General features: G+C 41.4%; 2 protein-coding genes across 5 annotated transcripts in view; one reads left to right on the top strand and one right to left on the bottom strand.

Annotated features, from left to right (window-relative positions):
* CENPP (centromere protein P) overlaps positions 1 to 26,786 on the top strand; it is a 252,206-nt gene that overhangs the window by 112,733 nt on the left and 112,687 nt on the right. The window lies entirely within an intron of this gene.
* On the bottom strand, positions 1,081 to 26,087 carry ASPN (asporin). Of its 2 annotated transcripts, XM_051859178.2 has the most exons (9): positions 25,495 to 26,087; positions 22,052 to 22,194; positions 18,622 to 18,900; positions 15,951 to 16,063; positions 10,795 to 11,008; positions 9,548 to 9,658; positions 4,476 to 4,569; positions 3,971 to 4,109; positions 1,081 to 2,328 (listed from the first exon to the last, which is right to left on the bottom strand). In XM_051859178.2, exons 3-9 carry the CDS (start codon positions 18,875 to 18,877, stop codon positions 2,131 to 2,133), a joined length of 1,125 nt encoding a protein of 374 aa, XP_051715138.1. In that variant the 5' UTR covers positions 18,878 to 18,900; positions 22,052 to 22,194; positions 25,495 to 26,087; the 3' UTR covers positions 1,081 to 2,130. The 2 variants fall into 2 exon arrangements, with proteins under 2 accessions (XP_051715138.1, XP_008255097.2); XM_008256875.4 differs by lacking the exon at positions 22,052 to 22,194 and having other exon boundaries at positions 25,495 to 26,081.

Raw genomic sequence — 26,786 nt, 5'->3', positions numbered from 1 at the left:
AGCCCTACTATTTACATCTTAAATTAATGTGTTTGTTTATGTAATTATAACCTTAGCATTAACCTTATGATTTTAGTTACTAATTCCAAAAATTGAATTTTCCCATTGCCAATGAACATTTGACTTCTACATATGTCCTTGTAAGTGCCATAAAATAACATTTTCTTTGTTAAATTGTAGAAACATTTATTTTATTCAAGCACTTGGAACTTTAGAATATTTTAATTTCAGAATGATTACCACTGTTTTATTTTGAAGGACTTGATAATTGTTAGTTTTTCTCAGAAGCCAATAATTGTCCAGTATAATAGTTACCTATACTCCAAGGACCTTTATCGTTCCTACATTCCCATTATTCATTCCTCACAGCAGCCTCATTGATCAGAATTGTCAACTCTACCCAGTACAGAAGTGGAAGCAGGTGCCAGAGTGGTGATTTGCCCAGCTTGTTCCTGATCCCTGGGCTCTTCCTGTTCTGTCACTCCTGTTGGTACCTTCATTACTTTAATCACACTGCAATCTCCCCTCCACAATTGGTAGTCAGACCTCTTTCATTTTAGAAATTAAGTCAATTTCCTCTGGAGTACTTGTTCTGAAGCAGCTGAGGTCCTACTCCAGCTTCTGCCCCAGGACATCTTCAGACCTGCTGATGGTCACAGCTGGGAGGCAGAATGCCAGCATGATTGGCATCTAGTAGCTGGAGCCTGGGGTGCTGCTTGATGGTCTAACCACCAGAAATATCTGATTCAAGTAACCAATGCAATAGTGAAAACTTAGGTGGCCCTGCTCTAAAGAATGAGACACTATTTACCATTCTTAGAGTTGAAATCCAAACCCTCCATCCCTGCTTACACGTCTGTAACGTTATTTTCCCTCTCCCAAAATCATTTAAAATCTATTTCTTGAGGTAGTTTAACCTAAAGGTGATTGTCTTTTGCAGCAAAGGAACTACATGATTTTGCAGTTAATAAGAATAAGCATTAATACTGCCCTAAAAATGTTATACATAAATAAGAGTTTTCTGAAAAGTAGTTTATGTTCCTAGATAGAAGAAGGAAAAATTAAGCCAAAGCACAAATATTTTATTTCAAACCAACATTTTTAATGATCTCATTTTCTAATTTTACTTATGTTGTTGAATACCCATAAAATACATAAAATATTTCTTTTATACAGAATTGTCAGGTTGTCCTGTTTTATATGATGCTCTCCTATTCTATTACCAATGCGGTTCTCATAGTTACCTCTGCTGTGGAGGTTTAGGAGACAGTCTGGTGTAAAATCGATAGTGTTCAGACTCATCCTAGCGAGGTCCTCCAGAGCGACATCCTGAAGATACTCCTTAGAGTTGAGGTGTCAGTGTTATATAATCTAACAATTGACATGCTATCAAAGCTTATAGTAACTGATAGTTAAAAATGTGTTACAAATTTATATAAACACTCACTATGCACTTTTACAGAGGTTTTATAATCAGGTAAAAATAATTAAAAAAGAAATTTGTTATAAAACCAGCTGTTAGTGAATAGCATCTGTTGAGTTGATAATTAACACTTACTGAAGGCGTTATTATTATAAGAAGTTAGTTTTAATAAAAGAAAAGTTCTAAGACATGAGAATTTCAGTATGATTATATCAAACCGTAATTCAACATGATTAGAAATATTACAGTACTACTCAAGTTATTAAAGAAAGGATAAGATTAATATGATATACTCTTCAAATAACTGTCCGTGTCCATTATGTTTTTCTATCAGCAAATGAAAGAGCACAAACGTTGCTAAGTCAAGCATTCCATTTACAGTACAGTTCTTTTAAAAATGCACATAATAAGAAGGGTTAAACACTGAATGTCTTTTTCTGCTACTGAGAAAGGAATGTTCAAGCCAAGAGATTGATGCAAAATCATTTGTATATGAAAAGAAGCTGTATTAGATGCTTGTTTCTCTTAATCTTTATATATGAATGGCTTGGCAAAATTTTGTTGAAATTTTTTGTCATAAAACATCAGTGGACTTGCCACTTGAGACAGATCTTAGCTTTATGTAAAATACCACCATTATTAATAGAGTTCAAGTATTCCAAATGTAAAGATTTTTTAATTTTATATTAAATGGACATGAGTAATTATTACTTTCTGAAGTTCGCAAGCTGAACGCTCATTCTGCTCAAAACACAGCGAAATGTTGCAGGTTGTATTTCCCAGTAATTTACCGGGTTGTTGGATAAGCTTATTGCACTGTACAAAGATTTCTTCATCTTTGGCATTGTTGGACAGAAGTCATTCACTCCCACTTTCGTAATGGAATTAGAATGAAGGAAGATTATCTGTTGTAATAGGAAAAAAGAATGGATTAAAGTGCCCATCAATGTAAAAGGAAGAGACTGTTTATAGTCAGCATTTGTGGATTTATTCATCTGTTATTTTACGTTGATTTGAATGTATTTTCTTTTAAAATAGATGCACTCATTTATGCAGATTAAATTCTGTATAATGACTCAGACCTGTCTCTTATTCAATAAAATGTTCTGGGAGTGAGGAATGGCATGGTATTCATGTAAGGCCAAGAGCATACTCCCTGGTCACTTGGACCGTTTTCTCTCTCTCTCTCTCTCTTTCTCTGTTCCACACACACACACACATACACAGTTATTTGTGTGCCATATTTACAGCAGGGCATTCAAAAAGTGTTAGGAATGAGCGGAAGAATGAAATTTAACATTCCAAGAATTAAGCTAGCAATGTGAATATGAAAAAATTGTTAGCTGGCATATTCTGTGATCAAGGCAAAGAACTGCATTTTTAGGGTGTTTTATAGAAAGATCTGCCGACATCTTAAATACATATTTGTAATATGGCATCAATAGTTGAATGTTTCACTTGCATAAATGGACAAATCACAGTTTTATAGATTTTATAACAATGAGATTTCTAAGACATAAAAGCAAATGTCAGCATTTTGGCAAATTAAAAACTAGGAGTCTTTAGTTGACAAAACTGGGATATTAGCTCTGTTAGTTCTAGATTCTGTCCAATCATGGCAACTCCAGGCATTGCTAAAATATTTTAAGTTTGGTGTTCTCCTCTGTCCCATATTAATCGCAGGGACTTTGTGACAGGACACCCACATACGCAAGCCATGTTCAGGGAGGTCAAAGCAATGATGTCAACCTTGAGATGCACACCTGCCCATAACACATCCATTCCATGGATGTGGCTCAGAGGAGTTCAGTGAGTGGAGTGTGCATGAAGGCAATCTAGAAGAAAAGTGCCCAGCCTTCAGTTTTGTTCTCAGTATGTCTTTTGCTTCTTAGAAGATGTTGTACAGCAAGGAAAGCACATGAGCAAAATGGATTGAGATGCAGTGATACCAAGTAGAAATTCTCATAAATGTGAATCAGAGAAATTGTGCAAGTTCTAAAATTATGCACAAATATTGTTTTCACTTTCTGTGACCCATCCTGGTGAGTTAAGAGTTGCCGTAATAGAAGGAAAGGACCTCTAGTAATGACAAAATGTGAACTCATGATCATGACTTCTGTCACTTGTGTATTCTGGTCTGTGTTTATGAAAGAACATACACTTGTGAACCAACACCACACTGATAGTGAGGATACCTGAAACTTAATCTTTTGCTCTGCCTTGTGAAGTGTTTCTAGAACAAAAAGACAAAAGATCCTGCCCAGTCCTACCTCTGTGCTGCTACCCCTACCCCCGGAAACCTGAAACCAGCTGCGCCAGTACCTCTGTGCAGTGGCCCCAACAGTTCCTACAAGAGAAACTGGAAATGGGCATGGGTCCTGGGCTTCTAGGGATGTCTGCATAGAGGCTATTCTTGGAGAACAGCTCATGCAGCCTCGAGAGTTGTCATGCTTGCACAGCCCTGCTGCTTGCTTCATGTTTGCTTGAGAAATACTGTGTTTTATGAAAAGCAGAGTGTTAATATCTGTCAAACACAGGATGCTTTACCTGGAGATACTTCAACTCCTGTAATCCAGAAGGGACTTTCTTTAATTTATTGTTCTCCAAGTGTATTTCTCTCACACGTGGTATGTTAGCAAAGCTTCCATTTTCGATGTCTGAGATCCGGTTGTTTCCTAAGCCCAGCCTAAAAATGATAGAAAATACATCACCTGTTACTCAGGTTTGAAATTAGCTGAAAACATCACAGAGCTTAGTTAGATATGTGCTTACCCTGATTTTATGTATGCCCAAAGAAAGGTATTACCTTGCTTTACTTAATAACCTGCTTCAGTGTGCAGCAGCTGTCTCAGCTGTCAGAAGTTACCTCTGCTACATTCAACCAAAGGGAGATTTGAAAAGCGCCCTCTTCCTCCTCCTGCTTGGTGGGCCTCTCATTGGTCCAGACAACAGCAAAAGCGCTCTCAGGCCCTCCACTCTCCGGGGCAGCAGTGGCAATCTCTGCCTTAGTCGGAAGGACTCACTTCTAAGTTAGTATTTTGGGAACATTTACCTTTGCAGTTCTTTGTATCGCTTGAAATCCTCAAGTTCCACAGTTGAAATTTTATTGTAATCTAAATGAAGCTCCAGTAAAGTTGATGGTAGTTCTGATAAGTAAAGAAAACGTGTTAGCTCAAGTAAGATCAAACCCCATTATTTACTTGTCAAGCTTGAGATTGTAGATTTTAGGCAATTGAACTTTGTTGTGGAAAATTTTAACTATACACAAAAATAGGAACTAGTGTTGTAAACCATCCTGTTGCCCAGTATCAACAGTTATACAGTTTTTCTCAATCTTATTTTGTCTACCCCATTATTTATTTATTTATTGACTGACATATTTTTACTTGTTCGGTTTTTTGGTTTTTTTTTTGCTGGAGTCTTTAAAGTCAAATCCCATGTGTAGTGTAATTTTTTTTTTTTTTTAAGATTTTATTTATTTGAGAGGTAGAGTTACAGACAGAGAGGAGAGACAGAGAGAAATGTCTTCCATCCACTGGTTCACTCCCCAAATGGCCACAACGGCCAGAGCTGGGCCTGTCTGAAGCCAGGAGCCTGGTACTCCATCTGAATCTCCCATGTGAGTGCAGGGGCCCAAATACTTGGGCCATCTGCTTTTCTAGGCACATTAACAGAGAGCTGGATTGGAAGTGGAGCAGCCGGGACTTGAATAGGTGCCCATATGGAATGTCAGCGCCACAGGCGGAGGCTTAGCCTACTATGCTGGCCCCATTGTAGAGTAATTTCACAAGTAAATTCTTTACTTGATGTATCTAACAGATAAGGTCATTCTCTTCTTTTTTTTAATTAAGACATAAGACCATCAATTATCACATCGTACAGAATCAACAATAATTTTTTACTGTCATCTAATATTCAGTTGTCTCAGATATATCCTTTTAAAGCTAATTTGTTCAAGTCCAGGATCCAAAAAACATAATACATTTGGTTCTTATCTCAGAATCTCTGTTTTTCTACATTGTATGTCTCCTTTTCTTTCCTTCTTTTACTGATTGGTTTCAGATTTTAATTTACTTAAGATACTTGTTTTTTGGATTTGGCTGACCATTTCTGTATGACACCACTGACCAGGATTCTCTATGCCCTTACTTCTTATGATCCAGAGGCAGGATCTGATTTAGATGGAGCACCTCTCACCCGGTAGTTTTAGCATTTGTGATTGCCACTTTCATCCATTCTTCCATTCTTTGATTAGGAATTAGAAAATGGTGACTTTTTATTTTGTGGTTCTTCATGGTTTCATTAGCTGAGATTCTCTAAAGAATTTTCCCTTATCAGTTATTTAGTTACTTTGTAATACAGTTTTTGCAGAAAAAGCAACAAAAAGGCTTTATTTCAAGTGAGGAATTGGTGCAATGCCCAGAGGTAATGAATTTTTTAAATTTTAATAAACATATCGATTTTTATTATATTGATAGTCAATTTGCATAATTCTAGAAATTTTTAGTAGTTTTTGTTAATTAAGAATCATATCTTCAGTGTTCTAACACCTGGTGGATGCCTTGTGAATATTCCTTCTGTTCTCACACTGCATATTCTGACTCCAGCCCTTCCCAGATGAATTGAGGCTGGAAAGAAAGAGACTGAACAGGAGATTCAGTCAAATTTCATTTCCCCACTCCTATATACAAGCTAGTATTCACAACCAAAGGTTCTGGGTAGCTAGCTGGGAAGGGCTTTATTTTTTTCAACTCTTGCTGAAACGTTTTCATCCTGTATTAGTGGTAAAGACTGATGAAGAAATTAGAATATCTTGTGAAAAACAGTTGTCTTAAGGGTTGAATTTATTTTGAATTTTATAAATAAATAAGCTGAGAGATTTCTAATGCTTTGAATTCTGAATTGACCTTAACTATATTTCTGGCATGACTTTATGATCCCTCCAGTATGGGAGACAAAGGCTGTGTCCTCAGAGATCGTATATCCTCATTGAGCAGCTCATCATATGTACAAAAAAATCATGCGAGACGTAGATGGTGCTGACTGCCAGCCTGTCATAGAGTGGATTGTAGGAAATCAAAGAAACAAGACATCTCTGGAAGATTCTGAAGAACTTGAGGGAACTTTCATGTCCCTAGGATATGAGGAAAGCAGAGGACTCGAGAAGAGTAGAATGTAGCTCCCAGCACAGGGGAGCAGAGATGTGACTGCCAGTCAGTGTTAGCATAAATCTGATTCAGATGGTCCCTCACCAAAGGAATAGGTAGGGAGACACATACTAACTGGCAGGGGAACCCTGAAAGGTCCATGTCATTTCCTCTGACTAGAGGGGGAATTGCAATGTGCCTGCAGTCAGCTTTCACATTCTAATGAATAAATTATAAAACAAGAACCTTGGGGTAGTCATTTTGGTGCAGCAGGTAAGAGGCCTGCCTCCCAGGTTGGAGTGCTTGAGTTCAGGTCCTGGCTCTGCTTCTGGCTCCAGCTTCCTGCTAATCCACACCCTGAAAGGTAGAGGTGGTAGCCCGAGGACTTGGGTCCCTGCCACCCATGTGAGACCCAGTTTTAGATCCAGGCTCCTGGCTTCAACCTGGCCCAGCACAAGCTATTGCAACCATTTGCAGAATGAAACAGCAGATAGATGATCTCTCTGTCTCCCTCCCAATCCCAGTCTCTGCCTTTCAAATAAAATGAAAATAAATAAAAGTTTTTAAAAAACATTGTGTCTGACCTCAAAATATATTGAAAAAAAGTTTTAACTCACCTCTGAATGTCAAAGGAAGCTTGAGAGCCACACCCTGTAACACGAGTTAGGTCTGTGCACACAGAAAAGCACTTGGCCCTCTGACATTATGTCTGTGCACACAGAGAATGATCACGCGCTGTAGCATACACCTGGTGTCTGCACACAGAGAAAGGCTGGCCCTGCAAGACAGTCAGAAGCAACAGCCCCCGCCCCCATCATGTGCTGCCTGACCCCACTCTCTGCCTTATCTTCTTTTCCTTGCCCTGACTTCCTTTACTCCATGTCAGCTTCCACCATAGGAAAGGGAGGTTATGTGTTTAACTGAGTGAGTAGAATTTATAATTTGTTGTTCTAAAAATGGAAAGCGGGTAAATGTATATAACATTTTAGGTTTCTTATAGAAAAACAGTTACCCCCTTCAAAACTAAATTAAGGTGGCTTTTTACTTTTTTAGTTTTGAATTAAACTATGGGGATATTGAAAGATTGCCACAGGACTAATAATCTCAACTTTTCTCTTTTTTTAAATTTAAGATTTATTTATTTGAAAGAGTTGCAGAGAGAGGGAAAGACAGAGATCTTCCATCTGCTAGTTCACTCCCCTCATGGCTGCAACTGCCAGGGTTGAGCCAGGCCAAAGCCAGGAGCTTCATCCAATCTCCCATGTGGGTGGCAAGGACTTAAGTACTTGGACCATCCTCCACTGCTTTTCCCAGGCCATGAACAGTGAGCTGGATTGAAAGTGGAGTACCTTGGTCTCAAACCGGCACCCAAATGGGATGTCAGCATCCCAGGCAATAGCTTTACCTGCTATGGCACAACACTTGCCCCAGCTGTGTCTTACATTATTTGTTTGTTTTGTTACTCTCTGAATCAGGTGAGAAGTGGAGAGGGTTTATGACAAAGTTGATGCTTTTACTGATAGATTCTAGAGAGCTGTTTGAAAGTGAAAACATGGGGCTGGCGCTGTGGCATAGTAGGTAAGGCCTCTGCCTGCAGTGCTGGCATCCCATATGGGCGCTGGTTTGAGTCCTGCCTGCTCCACTTCCTTTTTTTTTTTTTTTTTTTTTTGACAGAGTTAGACAGTGAGAGAGACAGAGAGAAAGTTCTTCCTTCCGTTGGTTCACACCCCAAATGGCTTGCTATGGCCAGCGCGCTGCGCCAATCCGAAGCCAGGAGCCAGGTGCTTCCTCCTGGTCTCCCATGTGGGGTCAGGGCCCAAGGACTTGAGCCATCCTCCACTGCACTCCCGGGCCACAGCAGAGAGCTGGCCTGGAAGAGGAGCAACCGTGTCTAGAACCCGGGGTGCCAGTGCCGCAGGCAGAGGATTAGCTTAGTGATCTGTGACGCCGGCCTTGCTCCACTTGCTACATGCTGTGGCCTGGGAAGGCAGTAGACAATGGCCCAAGGTCTTGGGCCCCTGCACCCGCGTGGGAGGCCCAGAGGAGGCTCCTGGCTCCTGACTTCAAATGGGCTCAGCTCTGGCTCTTGCGGCCATCTGGGGAATGAGCCAGCAGATGGAAGATTTTCTCTCTCTCTCTCTCACACGCTCACGCTATCACTCTCACTCTCTATCACTCTCACTTTCTCTCTCTCTCTAGCTCTGCCTTTCAAATAAAGGAAGAATGGAAGGAAAGAAGGAAGGAGAAAACATGTTGTTAATCATAGGGTAGTGGTGGGAGAGAGGAGAAGGAGAGCAAGTTTGGGGGAGCTCATCTGAGGCAAGGAAACCATGACTTTGAATGTGAGTTCCAAGAAAAGCAGCCTGGCCAGCTAGTTCTCATCCAGCAAACTTGAACAGTTTACTTGGAGGTGCCAGCCTCAGGTCCCATGAAGCCGTGATGATGACAGCAGGGCTCCTCTTGGTAACCAGTGTGTCACAAGGAAATTATTGTGTACCAGGTACACAGACCTGCATGTGGACTCATCAGTCCTCCCAGCACACCTGGGGACAGGGCCCTTACCTGCAGCCAGAGCTACTCAGGCTGGCGTAACAGGCCCTGCTTGGACCTGCAGCGCCACTGGGTACACGGCTTTAGCTGGTGCTGCCCTCTTCTCTACCGAATTCACCTCCAGTGTACTTCACAGAGTAAGATACAGATGAGTAAATGTCAGCAAAGAGAAGGGAGATAGAAAGTTCACTGCTTCTTAATGTTTATTCTCACTGGGGGACAGTAATAGGACTTGATACTGCAAAGAAACAAAATGCACTACATATGTATGAGAGAGAAAATGCCAAATTTTATACTGCGCTAACCAGATGCACTGGCACACGGATTTTTAATTGCAGTGTTGTTCTGACAGTGTATACTGCACAGTTTACAATATGACATGTAATAATCATTGAAAGATGCGTTTTTAAAATAAATCAATACAAACCTTTCGGAATTGAGGTCAGTTTTGCTTCTGCAATTCTGATATGGAACACTGTCACCCCTTCAAATGCCCCTGGCTCTATGCCGTTGTTTTCAAGAGGGTTTGCGCTCATTTCTGTGGGGAGATGACACGGGTTAGCTCACGAAGGAAACTCACTGCAGAGACATCCCACAAGCATTTTGAGCAGTATGAGCCGCATCATTGAGCTACGTGTTCACTCTGCTGTCAGCCTCAGAAAGTATGGCTTAGTACTTTGTAAACTGTAAAATGAATGACATTGTCATCCTTCTCCAGCCTGGAGCTTGGAAAAGGCTTGCTGTAGTAATAATTGTATCAGAATAAAAAGATCTTCCTTCCTGGATTCAAAATGTGTGTGGTGGAGGGAGTGTTTACCCTAGCAGTTAAGACACCAGTTGGCTCCCATATCAAATGCCTGGGTTTGAGTCAGAGCCAAGGATGCTCCTGCTTCCAGCTTCCTGCTCCTGCACAGCTTTGGAGGCAGCAGGGATGGCTCCAGTGATTGGATTGCTACCACCCACAGGGAGGACCTGAATTGAGTTCCTGTTTTCCAGCTTCTGCCCCACCGGAACCCTTACAGGCATTTGGGGAGTGAGCCGGCAGGTGTGAGTTCTTTCTCTCTCTGCCTCTCAAATGATAAAAAGCTTAAAATTTGCACTTTTTAGTGTGCGTTTTGTCTCCTAAACTTATAAATCAGTCAAATTATTTCAGTAGGAAAAATGTAACTTTGACAGGATGCCAGTAAGAGACTGGTAATTGCCAGGCACTTGGTTGAATTAGTGGATAAGTGAATGAGAACCCTGGTTAGGAATTTTTGCGTGGCTAATATGGGAAGATGGCATGACTGTATAATAGAAGCTGGAAGGAAAATATGGTGGAGTTCAAATACAACAACAGAAAAGGTTAGCTACAGTCCAAATAGCATCTGAATTAATTTTATACATTTTGAGTAGTTTATAGAATGCATTAAAATTATACAATGCATTAAATTAATTAAGACTAACCCAGATTCTATTAATGTGATTTTCTGACTGGTGGTCAATTAGGTTTTTCAGAGGTGATTCTTAGTGAATTACAAAAGTCATGTTAAGTACTATAAAGTTTATTTGGCATTTTAATTGGTTTGTAAGTGATTTATCTAGGTAAAGATTTTTAAGTTATTGATAACTAAATGTTCTACATCTGCATGTTGATTATAATTTCAAGATGCCCCATTCACGTGGAAAACTTACCCAAAACGTGTAAAGCATTCATTCCTTTGAATGTGTCCTTTTGTATTTTCTTAACTTTATTATCATGAATTCTGAGTTCTGCTAATGATTTGGGAAGGTTAAGTGGTATTTCACTTAGTTGATTGTGGGACAAATAGAGCCTTCGCAACTTTTTTGTGGTTAGAAAGGTTTTTGGATGAATCTTTGTTAGCTTGTTGTTGTTCAGAATCAAAGCCTGGATAAAGCATAAAAAGTTTTACATTAGGAAGTGGATTTGATTTACTGATATTCTACCATGATTAGTCAGTCATGGAAATCAATGTGATTTATGTCATTTGTGTTCTTGATCACCATGTAAAAAATTTCCCAGACAATCCTAAGCTTGCAAAAAAAATTTTTTTTACTACTGAGTTGGAATGGTGCAAAGATTTGGTAATTGTGCTTGCACCCTTGGGTTATACACACATTTAACTTTATATGCACACTCATCTTTTTATCTTTGGGTAGGTGATACATTTACATGGTTGAAGCTTCCACCTGTACCCAGCCATTCCTGGAAGTGAACAACCATATTATCTTGCTCATATCTTAGAATCCTATATACTCTACAAAATTGTGTTTAGTGCACATCAAATATGTAATTGCATGATTTTATCTACTTTTCTAGCCTCTCTTCTTTCATGTGTACAGTATTTTCCATTTTGCCCAGAATAGAGGCCTACCTACTGTGGAGGGACCCTTAGCATTCTGTCCCATTTTCAAGTCTTGGGGAGATAATAAAAAATGGATCCTGAGAAACACCTTCTCAGCTCCATGGGTATTTCTCAGGGAACACCTGCCAGAAGAGATCTAACCCCAGGAGTAAAGAGCTTGATCTGTGCAACTGTCCTCTCTCATCAAGTTTTTTGTAACATACCATGCTTGGTGACAAGTGTCTCAGTCTGCTGGAATGTACAAACTAGAACCGAAACTGGCAAGTCATGGACAAACTGGGACACCTTGGTCATCCTAGTAACTATTTTCATTTTGCAAAATGGGCATAGCTTTCTCCTTGCCAGATTTTGTAGAAACAATTTTCAGTGTTTACCAAGGACGACGACAAGTAACTTAGCAGTTTCAGTACCTCTGTATCTGCTCTCCTAATCCAGATCACGTCATTCTGCACGGACCCAGTCTGCAATGGTGTTCCCACTGTTTGCAGACAGAGGAAAAGCTCCTTCTTGGTGTTGCTCACAGTGGTGGTAACTTTTCATGGCAGAGACAGACACACTTGGGCTACTGGGTAAATTCCCTCCATCAACATTAATCTCGCTCTCAGCCCTTAGTACTGCCTTCTCTCACTCTTCTTCCAGATAGATTGGCACTGTTAGATCATGCCCAGTGCTGTCACAGACTGGTAAAGGACATTCCTTTCTGATGATGATACTACCAAAAGCATGCTCCCTTCCTTTAGTTACATTGAAAAATGAGAGGAGATTTAACAAGCTGGTGGATCACAAAGGGGGGTTGTTAAATCTCCTTGATCTCTTAAGCAAGGAGCTAGCTGGCTGTGCTCTCACTGTTGGTTTCTACGTGAACATTACCCAAGTGGCTGTCCCAAGACCTAAATTCATTATTAACACACAGTGTTGTCATACATAAAGACAGAAGTGAGAAAAGTATAGCTTCTGAGTGTGTCCCGGGACCTCGCGCACTCTCTACTTGTGTTGTCCTCTATATGAGAGCCTGAACATGAACCAGCAACTGGAATATAACATGAAGAATTGGAAAATGTCTAAACATTTTTGATCTCCTTAAAGAAGGTATCTGATAATTATCATAAATGCTTTGTAAATATCTCCACAATGCAAGTATAAAGCAACTACTTTATGGGGGAGTGGGTATTGTGGTACAGTTTGTTAGATTGCCACTTGCAATGCCAGAATCCCATATCAGAGCTGCCCCATTTCCAATCCAGCTCCATGCTAACGTCAGTGGAAGGTAACCCAAGTACTTTACCCCCGACCACCTATGTTAAAGACTAGGGGCCAGCTCCGCGGCTCAATAGGCCTGTGGCACCAGCACACCAGGTTCTAGTCCCGGTCGGGGCGCCAGATTCTGTCCCGGTTGCCCCTCTTCCAGTCCAGCTCTCTGCTGTGGCCAGGGAGTGCAGTGGAGGATGGCCCAAGTGCTTGGGCCCTGCACCCACATTGGAGACCAAAAGAAGCACCTGGCCCCTGGCTTCAGATCAGCACGGTGCGCCAGCTGCAGCGCGCTGGCCTCAGCGGCCACTGGAGGACAAACCAACAGTAAAGGAAGACCTTTCTCCCTGTCTCTCTCTCACTGTCCACTCTGCCTGTCAAAAAATAAAAAAATTAAAAAAAAATTAAAATTAAAAAAAGGACTAGGATGGAGTTCCTAGATTCCATCTTTGGCCTGCCCCAGACCTGGCTGTTGACAGCCGTTTGAGGAGTGAGCCAGTGGATGGAAAATCTCCCTCTCTTTGTGTTACTTTGCCTTTCTCTGTGTTACTTTGACTTTAAAGTAAACAAATAAATAAACGTTTTTGTAATGCTTCATGGGGTAGGCCTTTTGCCCAGCAATGAAGATGCTGGTTAAGATGCTTGTATTTGGGTTCAATTCCAGGTCTGCTCATGTTTTCAGCTCCCTGTTAATGTGCACCTGGGGAGTCAGAAATGATGGCTCAAGTAATTGGGTTCTTGCCACCCACATTGGAGAGCTGGGTTGAATTCCTGGCTCCCAACTTTGCCTAGCTGTTGTGATCATTTGGAGAGTAAATCAGTAGACAGGGGCTCTTGAACTCTCTGCCTCTCAATAAATTTTCAAAAAATTTAATTTTGCATTAGTATGTTGAGTAAAACTGCTAGTACCAACTCAGTAGTAAGACTGGTTGTTAATGGGGTCCTTATACCAGCCTGGCAGTAACACTGGTTATCAGTGAGACCCTACTCTTGCTGAACACCTTGTATGCATTCTGTCTTAACTATTGTCAATTCCAGGCTTTTGACACCCCCCTTAGACCTAAGGAAGGTGAGGCCTCTTCCCAGGGTTAAGCTCATAGGGGAACAGAGGTCTCAGTCAGAGCTATCTGGCTCTCAAACACTCACTCCTAAACACAGTGTTGTATAAAACTTGATTAAAAGAAAATAAAGGAGGGGACCACCATTGTGGCGCAGTGGGTTAAACTGCTGTTCATAATGTTGGCATCCCCTGTCAGTACCAATTTGTATCCCAGCTACTCAGCTTCCAATCCAGCTTCTTATTAATGCACCTGCAAAGGCAGTGAAAGATGCCCCCAAATACTTGGGCCTGTGCCACCCTTGTGAATGGAGTTCCAGGTTCCTGGCTTCAGCCTAGCCCAATTCTAGCTGTTACAACCATTTGGAGAGTAAACCAGCAGATGGACGATCAATCAATATCTGTGTGTGTGTGTGTGTGTTGTGTGTATGTCTCTCTCTCTTACTATGTCTTTCAAAATCAATTTTTTAAAAAATCAAGGGGCCTAGGAAAACTTCCGATGCCATTTAGAGTCTCATTTCCAGAGGATAAATGATTCCCTTTGGAATGTCCCTAGAGCATTAAAATGTAATTAAAAGCTTCATGGCTCTGGTGTTAATGGTGAGATGAGCTACTACTCTGGTTACTAAGGGGTGAAGAGGTGGTAGAGGCATTTCTAGGCTACATTGCCAACTTCTGCTTGGACACTAATCTTGCTCTTCCCTAAAACTTCAATGTTTGAAGTCACTGGGATGGGCTGGGTGGATCCATGGTGGAATCCATTGTGTTGTTTCTGATTGTCTTAATATTGAAGTGAGGCCTGTTATAAAATAAATCTATGGCCTTAAGTTGCTCATTTTTAAACATGTGCAGAAGTTGTGTTCCATATGGCTCCTTCCTGAATCTGAGCTATGTGTGCAGTGTGGAGGGAAAGGGACAGACAGTACAGCATGAGGGCCAGGCTCTGCGGGGAGGCTGCTGTGCAGACTTGATGTAGAGACATAGCATCCCTCAGTGTGACTTGCATGTGATCAGTGTGCATGTACTCAGCCCCAGGATGATGGGGAGGCAGGTGACCTCACACCTCTCAGATGGAGGATCGCTTTCTGATGCAGACAGAGCAGGCCTGCAAGGTGGAAGGGCTGACATAGTGAAAGTGTTTCCTCCCTTCTCAACTACAAAATCTTGAGGTGACAGACTATGCATTTGTTTTCTCCAGCACAGGGAAGACAGCCTAGGAGTGGCCTCCCTCCCTCCAGGGCAGTGCAGAGCAGAGCCATTCTGTAGACACACACCTGGCCCAGCGAGGCAGTAGTGGTGCTTAGGGAGGAGATGCCGCCACAGCTGCAGCCATGTCTCAGATTAAGTCAGACATTTTACATGCTGAGATTTCAGACTCAATGTGTTAAGAAATAATACCCTTTTGAATCATAACATTAAAATGATATTAATAAACATAATGAGGAAAGACGTATTCCTCCTTCTGTCCAGGACAGAAGCTATACACATATCTATTTTCTTTTCTTTTCTTGTTTTGAAAGAGAGAGAGAGAGAGAAAGGGCTTCCTTCCATTGGTTCACTCCCCAAATGGCTGCCACGGCTGGCACTGTGCCAATCCAAAGCCAGGAGCCAGGCAGTTCCTCCTGGTCTCCCACGTGGGTGCAGGGGCCCAAGCACCTAGGCCATCCTCTACTGCCTTCCCAGGCCACAGCAGAGAGCTGGACTGGAAGAGGAGCAACCAGAACTAGAACCCGGCACCCATACGGGATGCCGGCGCCACAGGCAGAGGATTAGCCAAGTGAGCCACAGCGCCGGCCCCCACATATCTATTCTATGTGGAATCCTAAGGCACAGATTTCTCACACTCTGTACCAGGGACCCTTGTAGAGAGCTGTTCTCATGTTGATTTTCATGCATGTGACTCTTACCACCTGAATGGATTGTGGCAGGCTTATTTAAGGGCTAGTAAGGTTTAGCCCATTGCCTTTCACCCAGCTGTTAGCTATAAACATTAGTTGAATTATGTCATTAATTGAACCTATAATTTTTAAATGATGAGAAAATCCTGCTGACTATTCTGTCATTCAGATACATAAAATGAGGACTAATGCAGAATAATTAATCATTTTAGCAGTGATAAAGATTTTCACATAACTATTTAAAAATATGAGCATTCTTACATAGAGTGAAGTGAGTCCCTTGAAGTCGTTTTCTTTGATTTCCTTAATTTTATTGTTTTGAAGGTCAACCATTCGAGTATCAAACGGAATGTTGCTTGGGACTGAAGTCAAACCTGAGAAATAAACACATGTTATGTGCTAGAGAATCATGCTAAGGCAAAATCACAAATGTGCTAGAAAGGTGCTTTTTTTTTTTTTTAGTTTGAGTCTGCACTTATCAAAAAGTAGCAGTTGACTTAACTGTTATAATAGGTAAGAAAATCATTGTTTTTTGGAAAGGCCTCGGGTCTTTTCAGGTAACTTGTTTATTGATCTGGCTGTCATCATAGCTGCTCATAAAAGAGGTAACCAGGATGAAGTACTGTGAGGAGTAAAGCACTGCTTCTGCTGTGCACTTTGGGCTACAGAATGTTAGTTTTGTTTTTTTTGTTTTTTGTGTTTTGTTTTTTTTTTTTGAAAGCTTTTGTGCTGTGGTAGTGAGAAATTGGAATATGTGGTTCTTAGTCATTTTAGCAAGCCTTAATATGTAAAAACAGTTCTTCAGAAATTAATAAGTTAGATTATTTGCATGTATATTATCAAAAAATTTACCCATTTTCTTTAGTCAACTCCTCTAGTCTAAATTCTTTGATTTATAGTAATTACTTTAGTATCTAAGTTTGAGGTCTACCTATCACCCTCAGCATCAGTTCAAGATCATAGTGATGTAACTGAAGCACAGGCCTGTCTTTTAGTCACCGTTCCTCTTACAGGTGCAACAGTACCTTTCCTTTCCTTTTTCTCAGAAGTAGGGCTGCTTACTTCGTGTCTGTGTTGACACTTGAACACTAAATGACTGCAGGACAAACTTTTTTCTCCCTTGGGTTGAAAGCAGTGAGCAGTAAGTTGTCCGGAGAGGGTGATATGACTACTACTTCCTGCTCACTGTTGGTTCTCCCTGCAGCAGGTATATATTAGGAGCCTGCAGCCTTCTTGTTTTTCCCAGTGTTTCATTATGAAAATGTTCAGAAAGTGGTAAGAATATTATAGTGAACACTGAGATTCTCACAGCTGGCTTTCTACGTCGGCACTTTACTGTGTGATATTGTCCTTCCTTTGGTGGTTCTTTATCGTTTTAAGGGCAGGCTGTAGAAACTAGCATACTTTTGATAGGAGTATCTTCACTCCTGAAGGGCAGTCATGCATTTAATCACCTCAGATTGAAGAACAGAATATCCACTTATCCTAAATTTCAGCATTCTGCTCTACAAGCCCTATGTACTTCCTTCTGCACTTGACTGTATAGAGAGGAAAGTACCTGTGTCGCTGTTTGAAGAAATTGAACCATAGATAGGGAAAGAGGGTAACTGAAGTTATCAAAGTATGTCAGTTTTGCTCATGAGAATAGATTAATTTTGTCATATTTATAGAAATGGGTTATTTTGGTTTCAGAAAATTAAGAGGAAGTCATGGGGAAGGGAACCCGGAGATTCTGCAGAAAGAATCCTCCTTGTAACACAGGCTTTGACAAATGCATTCCTCCCACCTGCCCCTGATGACTTTGAAACCCTGGGGGAAAAAAATCTCATTTCCTGAGGCAGGAACAGTGGCAAACCAGCCCTTTTTGGTCTTGTCATAGAGGAGGTGGTGTGCACATCTGCTCAGATAGGCTCTGGAAGTATCCCTAAGGGCCGTCAGCCTTTGCATGGAAGCTAAAGCCAGGTCTCAGCTTTCATAGTGGCGCTGGTCTCAGCGTCCCCTGTTTTGGACATATCTGGGCACAGCTCTGAATGTGTACTCCTCCCCACTCCCACGCAGCATGTGAGATATTCTTCAATGCTCCCTCATTAGAAGAATTAGAAACAAAGTGCACTCAGCAGGGAATTTTTAATTTAAATTTAAAAGAGAATTTAATTGAAGCATCTCTTTTCTAGGCAATGCTTAAAAAAAAAAAAAGATTTATTGATTTTTTTGAAGGCCAGTTACAGAGAGAGGAAGATAGACTGCCCAAATGGCTGCAAAAGCCAGGTGCTGCTTCCTTGATTCCCACGTGGGTACAGAGAACCAAGGTCTTGGGCCTTCCTCTGCTTTTTTCCCAGGCACATTATCAGAGAGCTGGATCAGAAATATAGCAGCCAGGAAATGAACTGGTGCCCATATGGGATGACAGCACTGCAAGCGGTCCCTTATCCCACTATACCACAGCAGCGGCCCCACTTTTCTAGACAATTCTAAACCCAAGTCATTCAAAAGAAATAGAGCATTATCTTTAAAGTGTCTAGGTTAGAGATTACATAAACTCTATAACCCATTTCATTGTCTGAACAGGCAATGGAATTCCACTAGAAAGTACAATCTCAACCTGCTAACACCCTATAATGAAACTGCAGCAAAATCTGTTTTCTTTGAAGGAAATTAAAAGGTAGCATTTTGATTTAATTTAAGAAGGGAAAGAAATGTTCCAGATATAATATTCCCATTGTTTTTCTCAGATTTTCTTGATTTTAAAAATAAGTTTGGATGTACTTACGGTTTGCTATCTTCATCTAAAATTTTAAATGAAAAATCCTTTTGCCAGTAATGAGATAATTTTTGCAGTTTCAGTGAGGACTTTTTCTGTCCTTTTAATTAGTGAGAATAACATTGTTTCTCAGAAAACAAAAACAATAGAAAGTTGATTTATATTCCCTACCTAGATCAGAACAGTGCACAACTCGTGAATAGCATTGGCATCCAAATGGGCACGTTGGAAACAGATCGAATGGGAAAAATGGATGGACTGTCTCTTTGGTTGGAAACACAGAGTTGTCGTCGTCATTGTCATCATCGTCTTCCATGTCTTCCATGTCCTTCAGCATCATGTTTTTCAGGGTCAGATGTGAAGGGCTGAGGAGAGGTTTGGCAGAGCACAAAGCAGCCAGGAGCAACAGGAATACACTTTCCTTCATGGTGAATTGTGTGGAGAGTCAACCTAGGACCAGACAAACATGGAGTACTCAAAAGTGCCTGCATCTGGCAGAGCGATGAAAAGGCATTCTTATCCATTGCTAGGTAGTTTAGAGCAACTTTATAACACGTTTTGGAAAGCAAAATGCATAGGGAGTTTTAAAAATCTGTTTTTCATTCAATAATTCTACTTTTTATGACCTAATTCCAGGAAATATTGTGAAATCAAAAAGGAAACATAAATCCATACATAGTATACTTATAAACACTTAAATAAGCAAACAAAAATAGGCACAGATATACCTAATTGATATGGTTCTGATGGTAGAACCACAGATATGTTTGTCTTAATTCATTTTTTATAATGAAAAACAAATACTGCTTTTAATTATAAAACTAATAAATGTTTTTAAAAAGAAAAGCAGACTATTATACCTAACTCACTAGTCCCAAAATGCTTCCATAATCTTAATATCCACATCCTTTGGACAGCATCTGCAAGTTTTCCTTAACTGGTTTCTCTTCCCAGCCTCACTCTCATCATGGTCAGTTTTTCCACAATGTCATTAGGATATTTTTCGTTCTAATCTATTCCATTGTCTAATACCTGATCCAAACCATCTGATGTCTAGACTAGACGATTCCTTTTTTGTTCATCTTTCCACTGAATTTGTGTGTGTGTGTGTTTGTTTTTTGTTTTTGCTGGGGGCCGGGTTGTTTTCAGATGCATCTTCAAAGCTTGCGTGAAGCAGGCAAATGGGAATGAGAGCCTTCAGAGTATAGATAGGTCTGCGGCCCTCTGCTGGCTAATATTCCCACAGGTGTGTTTACATATCAGAGCTTTGAAACTGCCACCCATGAAACTTGTATGTTCTTAGAAACTGTCAAAAACATGAAATCATCCAAAATAGGTATAACCCAGGAATGCCTGTTGGTGAGCCCAAGCCTAGTGGGCACCACAAACTCAGCCCCAGCAGAGGGCTTGAGGGATGTCTCAGCCCTGGTCCCCTAGCCACCTGCCAGGCCTGTGCTGCGATAGCACCCACAGCCAAGTCCGGATCAGCCTCAGGAAGACCCAGAAGTCAGCTTTTCTATCTCTCTACAGGATTGCTCTTTCTTGGATTTAAGAATCAGAAGTGAACTCTTTAACTCCTTAAAATATTCACTTGCAAACGGTGTGTCTTTTACTTATCAAAGGAGGGTTAGAAAATCCTGTCATTAGGTGTTAACCTAATCATTACATTATTTGATTCTTTATGTGCTCTGAAAATACAAATGGTGGCGTGACTGTTTGCCCACTAGGTAGCTGGATAGCACCAGCCACATGTTTGTGGTGTTCCTGTGATAATCCACATTCAGTTGCCAGGGAACAGAGGGTAGGACAAATTAAAGATGGCAAAAACTTCTGTATGTTAGTAATCCTATCCTGGATCCCACTTTGAAGTCAATCCTATGGTGGAAACATCAGTTGAAAGCTTCTTACAGACTTGTATCTCAGAGAAAATGGGGCACAAAGACTTTGGTGGCTCCTCCAGGTTCATCAATGCAGCAGGTGTGGAGCCAGCACCCAGATCTCTGTGTCCCAGCTCCCTGCCTGTGCTACCTGCTGTTGCAGCCCAGTTCTGTTGTCCAGAGAGCTCGAATCTTTCAGACATTGTCATGTCTTCTCACCTAACGACCCACCAATGTCTGTGCTGTACACATCTGTATGGAAGGGGCACCATCTAGCTCAAATCAGGAGAACAGAGAGGGGACTTCGTGGTCAGGTTTGTCCAGTGCAGAGTGAGAGATTTGGCTGGCCACAAAGATCCTGTGGCTTCTGTTGAGCAGCACTGGCGAGAAATCACCTGCTTTAGCAATCACTGTCTTACTGCCCTCAGTCAGGTTGGTCTCCTGGGCTTCATTCCCTCTGCCCATCGTCCCTGTCTCTTCTTTTTGGCCACCTGCCTGACTTGACCCATGATGGTTTTGACCTCATTCTGGGTGGTTCCTGGCTCCCTTGTGCTCTGTTCCCAACTGTGCCTCAGTCTCCAAAATACTCATTCCCCAGGAAATCAGCTTGGTTCACAGAGCTTGTTATTACTTCAGATTTATCTTTTAGGACACAGCTTCTTTTGACCTTGTCTGACCTCAGCAACAAGGGTCTGTCTCTGGCTTTGCTGGAGGTTACTGGAGTGATTCACGGAGTGCTTGTCAGACACCATTATCCCCAGGCACATGTCAGGATGCCGCCTGGGCAGAGGGGAGCAAGTCTCCCCTGCCCCTCTCTCCTATACCTCCCCTCTTAGGAAATAAAAACCTAGTGCCTCCTCAGCTGCTCCAAGGGACTGTTGCGAAATTAACATGTGAATGTCAGGTCATTAATAGAAAGTCACATGAATGACCTACAGTAGTACATAAGAACAACAAATAGGCAGTGTCAGCTATATACACGGATGGAGTAGAGGAGAAGGGAAGGATGTCTAACACTACATGTGGGCAGAGCTCTGAAATTAAAGTTCATTACTTTGCGTATCTTCTCAGACTCTCAGTTTACTGTTGGATCTGTAGAATTAAAGAAGTCTGTGAGCCTGCATGATAGGGCAGATGTTTAAACAGAATGTGCAGACCTAGGGAGAGGGACGGTGGGATTGTGACTGAAATATCTTTTTTTCTCCTGCATAGTTTTTTTAAAAAAATATTTATGTATTTATTTATTTGAAAGGCAGAGTTACAGACAGGCAGAGAGAGAAAAAAGTCTTCCATCCACTGGTTCACTCCCTAAATGGCCATAACGGCTGGAGCTGGGTCTATCCGAAGCCAGGAGCTTCTTCCAGGTCCCCCACATGGGTGCAGGGGCCCAAGGACTTGGGCTGTCCTCTGCTGCTTTCCCAGGCCATAGCAGAGAGCTGGATTGGAAGTGGGGCAGCCGGGACTCAAACTGACGCCCATATGGGATGCCAGCACTGCAGGCTGTGGCTTTACCCACTACACCACAGTGCGGGCCCTTATCCTGCATAGTTTTTCTATTATGTTGCTTTTAATGTATTTTAAGTATCAGTCTGCCAGCAAGATCATCCTTGCCTTGGTTCTGAATGTATGTTTGCTTTTCCTGTCCTTCTGTAGCGTCAGACTTAGCATAGGCGGTACCCACTGTTCTGATCTGTTACCTCCAAAGGCAAAGCAAAAACACCTACCTGGGAAATTGTTTGGGGTTCATGGTCTCTTGAGGCCTGGCCCCATTTGTTCTGGTCTATAGAAGATGAAGTTTCTATAGTTGACTGGTTGTTTAAGTGTTTCTCACAGAAACTTTGAGCTGTGTGGACTTTAGGTTGCCAGTCTAGACCAGAAAAAGCTATTTAGCACATAATACAACTGAAATATAGAACTAAGAAAACTATGAAACTTTAACATATTCATTTTGTTACACATATATTTTTTAGAGTTCCACATGGGGTGCCAAGGACATTTCTTGGTTTTCCTTGTGGCCTGGCAGCGTATGTGGGGGCTGCCTCACTCAAGTGCATGCCATGGGCTGATGGCCCAGATCTACCACCACCAACACCCCCCTGTCCCCCCTCTTCCCATGGTTAGGTTCCTCAGCAAACGCAGAAGACTCCCCTGTGGCTTCAGGTTCTGAATGAGGAGCAGAAGGGAAGCTGAGAGTACAACGGGAAGGCACCCAGGGCAGACAAGGAAGAGTGGGCCCAGGTGGACTGGCTTCTCTACCTCCTGCCTCTGGGTACTGACTAGCCCACCTCTTTCTTAGACTGAGTTTCATGAGACCCTCTCTGCCTTTACTCAAAATCAAAGTAGAATGAAAATATGAATTTAGACTTCTGCCTGCTAGCCTTACATAGTAGCGCTGTCTACAGTAGTGGGGACCACGTCCATGGCTGTTGATTGAGGCAGCCACTTCTGCATGAGTTGTCTTGCTCTTCCCTGCCAAGTGAAAGGTAAGAAGTGGAGACCTATGGAAATAGGGAATGTCACGTAGAGGAAGCTCCTGCAGGTCATGTGGGTTCCAGAATATCCTAGATCAGGGAGCGCATCGACTCTGCACAGTGAAGGACTCCCAGGGAGCACCTTGAGGCAGTCTGAGCCTTGGAAAAGGCTTTGACGCGGAGACCAAGAATGTCTTCTGGCAAATTCTTTTTGCTGTGGTATTCTGTCTTCTGTCAGCCATATAAAATTAATCTTTTGAATTCGCCCATCCTGGCTTCTTGCAAAGAAAACTCGGACAACCCTGACTGTATGAGGAATTCTCCATTTACATCTGCTGAGGGTGCTGAGTCTCCCACGGCCTTGATCAGTGCAAGTGACTGCAGGTCCTGCCCTCTCCCTGCTGCTGCTGTGGGGTTGTTTACCAACAGAGAGACACTGGGATGGCCCGAAGGAAGCAAGGGGAGCCGTGCTTTTTCATGTTATTCAGGAAGAAGGTGCAGAGTATGCTCACTTAAACCGATACAGCTTTTAGTTTATTTTGAAATTTTGAGTGTATTAATATGGTTTGAACTCTGTTTTATTAGCCTTGACAGCCCTCACGTTATGCTATTTTTAAAACTGTAAGAAATATTTATGTCTTGCTCTCAGGAAGACTTGCTATTTCCCAGATTTAGACGAGTTTCACCAGTGGTTTCTCCCTGGCAAGCTTTGGATTTGGTTTCAGGTTTCTCTTCATCAGATTGCTATTTGGAATGCAGTGCTGCTGCTGTGCCTAATAAATCAGAGCGGCTCAGAGCTAGGAGGTATCTGCAGGGCTTTCCTCCCAGGGCCGCCTTCCTGCAGACAAGGCGCTGGGCGCTGAGACGAGGGACATGCAGAACTCCCAGGCGACCTCCTCCATGTGTATTTTAATCTCATAGTTACTTCCGGAGTGTAAACAAACTTTCCTCTGGAAAAGGCAGAAGGTTTGGCCAGTTTCTCAGAGTTTGTAATAGGACTGAAAATATAGCTAAATCGTATATAAGCTCCCTTCTTACCACTTAGCTGGTCTACAAGCTTGGAATGGAAAATTTGTCTAAGGAAATGATATTTCCTCTCAGACACTTATTAAGTAAATAAGTCACTGTACTTTTAAATCCCACATTTAAAGATCTGCTGGGCAACTTTTCTCCTTTGCATAAACATTTCTTTCCGTTCATAAGGCCAGTGGTAGCTACCATATAAATGTGTCAGCATGCTTTATACATCTCACAGCAAGAATCCAAACTAAATTCAGCTATAAGCAAGGCATAGCCTTGTAAGCTAACAAAGACCTAACATACATTTGGACACTTTTTCATGGTACCATTTGTTCTTGAATATTGATACTTTTAAAGAAAACACTCTTGTCGAAGAAGTAATTAATTTTATCTAGAAGTACAAATTGCACTCTGATTAAAGAACTTCTGGCTGTCTTTCCTTTTATACCAATTTTTATATTAGATCATCTGGTTTTTAGTATTTCTAGCAACCTAGTTGCTGTCTTAAAAACAAAAAACCTCCCCATTTTTCTAATGTTTCCTCAGTACCTTAAGACTTACGCTTATTTAATCTGTTTTGCCTTACACCTCAGATGAGGAATCAGAATACTCATTTTAAGGTAGCACCCAGTTGTAACAGAAACTGGCCCCTCCTCCTCTGTACTCCTGCACTGTGTTGCTTAATGCCAAAAACAAACGTCTAGATGCTTTCACAGGGGTGTGGGCTGCGATTTCTTTTCCCTCCTTTCTTTCTTAACTCTGTGATTCTTGTAGAATTAAAAAAAAAAAAAAAACTTTAGAGATACAAACCCCCTCAGGTTCTTTGTGACTCAGTCTCCACCCCATGTGGCCATGGTTTCTTGGCTGCCACACCTCTAAGTGGTTAACATGGTGGAGTGCTGTGCTCTGTATTGAATTCATTCTTCAATTTGTTTCAATCCAGGTTTAATCAAACATTTAGTTTGGGTTGAGGGAGGACAGATGAAATCCTTGAGCATGTTAAATTCTGACTGTGGAGTTTGTGCACAGAAATCTCTAATATAGAGCTAGTTTAACTATTGCTGATAAGTACTCTTTCTTGGCATTCTGAGAATTTCTATCCTGAGCTCTTTCTTGGAATTATGAGGATTTCTGTCCTAACTATCCAGTACCATTTTATTACATAAGAATAAGGAGGACATTTATTGAGGGAAAATATGGATATTTAAATGTGTAAATAAAAATTACATTTGAATTATTCACATTTTTAAATTACATTAGAAAAGTTTTATACTTTGAAAGAAATATTTACTGTTTTATTTAGTGTATCTGTGATATCCCTAAACTTCACTATCATTAATTATTAATGCTATTTTCCTAGAAGGACATATTAAAATTTTTATTTAAATGATTTTCTAAAATAAAATAAGTCAGGTTAACATTTATGGTAAAGCATATTGACAGGTTTTCACTTAGTTATAAATAGTCATAATTATATTTCAAATAAATCAATTATGCATAAACTAGATTAATTTTGAACACAAAGTTTAGGTTTGTGTTAAAGCTGCTGATTTTTAAGAAATCAGAGATAAGCTTTAAATTTTAATATAATTTACAGACATTTACTAGTAACATTAATGTCTCCTTAGCATTGACTATAAAGTAATTATACATGTAAGGCAGACATGAAAACATACCTTATTGAAAGAGAGTAGTCCTCTTGAAAGTAGAACTTACCCACCATGTACTACTCGTCTTAATATAAATGTTCCCAGGTACTGCTTAGGCAGCAGAGATGAGAAGGTGTTGCATTTAAAAGAAAAAGCACCCTGCAGCACAGCCTGGTGTGCTGCACCCTGGGTGATGCTCGAGTAAACTGCTGCCACAGATTAGTCCATGTTAGGACTGAGCAGTGAGATTAAAACTCGTTACTGCTCATATGTTTTCCATCACTGTCTGTATCGGAGCCAAGACTTCTAGCTACACTCTAGACGTCTACTGGAAGATTCTAAAAAAAAAAAGGAGGGGGAGGTGGGAGAGTTTAATAATGCATGGCAACCAGCCATTGAAAGTGCAGTCAGAGTCACTCAAGAAATACCTGATTTGAAAAAATACATAGAAAATTCTTAAGTGAATGAAGGCTTGTGAATTACAACTTTAAAAATCAGACACCCAATATAGACTAGTAAAACATTTCTCAATCTCAGTATTGAGTGCCAACATAATTGAGGTATAAACCCCAGCTCCAGAGGAACCTGAGCAAGGAGCCGTTCTCTTACTTTCTGCTAATGACTGGAGCTATTACATTAAGCACATTTCTCAAGACTTTTTTTTTAAAAAGCCTTTGGCAATAGAGGGCTATTAGCCAGCCACAGGCATTTTGGGAGAAACGGCACACCAGGCCCTGTGGCTACTGGCTGGCCTATAAAGTGTGGTATGAGACAGCTGCATGTGTCCAGGTGACTCCCTAGGACTCATCTAGCCACTCTCCCTCTGTAAGAGTGTATCAGGTGTGACAGTGCTGGTGATGATTTGAGAGCAGGAAGGTGCCATGCTCGGAAGAAAATCCATATTTGTTCCAACTTTTCTACCCACCCCTAGAGATTGCCCAGGTCCTGCATCGGCTAAGACATGCTTCAATACAAGACAGTTTTCTACTCTAGTGACACTCGCTGGTGTAGGTGACCTGTGCATCACTAGACTGCTGTGTGAATTTGGATGCCTGCCTGTTTGTGAAGACCTCTTCCAGTGGGTTAGCAGAACTTCTTTCTTGTCATAAAGAATCTGAAGACCCGTGTTCCCAATCTCAAGAAATGGCCACAGTACTGAAGTGAGCCAGCTGTAGTCATGGAGGAATGTGTGGAGCGGGCAGTTGTATCTATTCCCCCCTCACTAAAATAAAAACTCAGCCCTACATCTGTATTCTGGCCCTCAGAAGGCCAGCCCTAAGCATAGCTCAGGACCCACTTCACCCCCACTGACCTGCGGA

The sequence above is a fragment of the Oryctolagus cuniculus genome, chromosome 1, assembly GCF_964237555.1.
Source record: "Oryctolagus cuniculus chromosome 1, mOryCun1.1, whole genome shotgun sequence".
Classification (NCBI taxonomy): domain Eukaryota; kingdom Metazoa; phylum Chordata; class Mammalia; order Lagomorpha; family Leporidae; genus Oryctolagus; species Oryctolagus cuniculus.
This window is presented reverse-complemented; position numbering and strand designations above follow the sequence as displayed.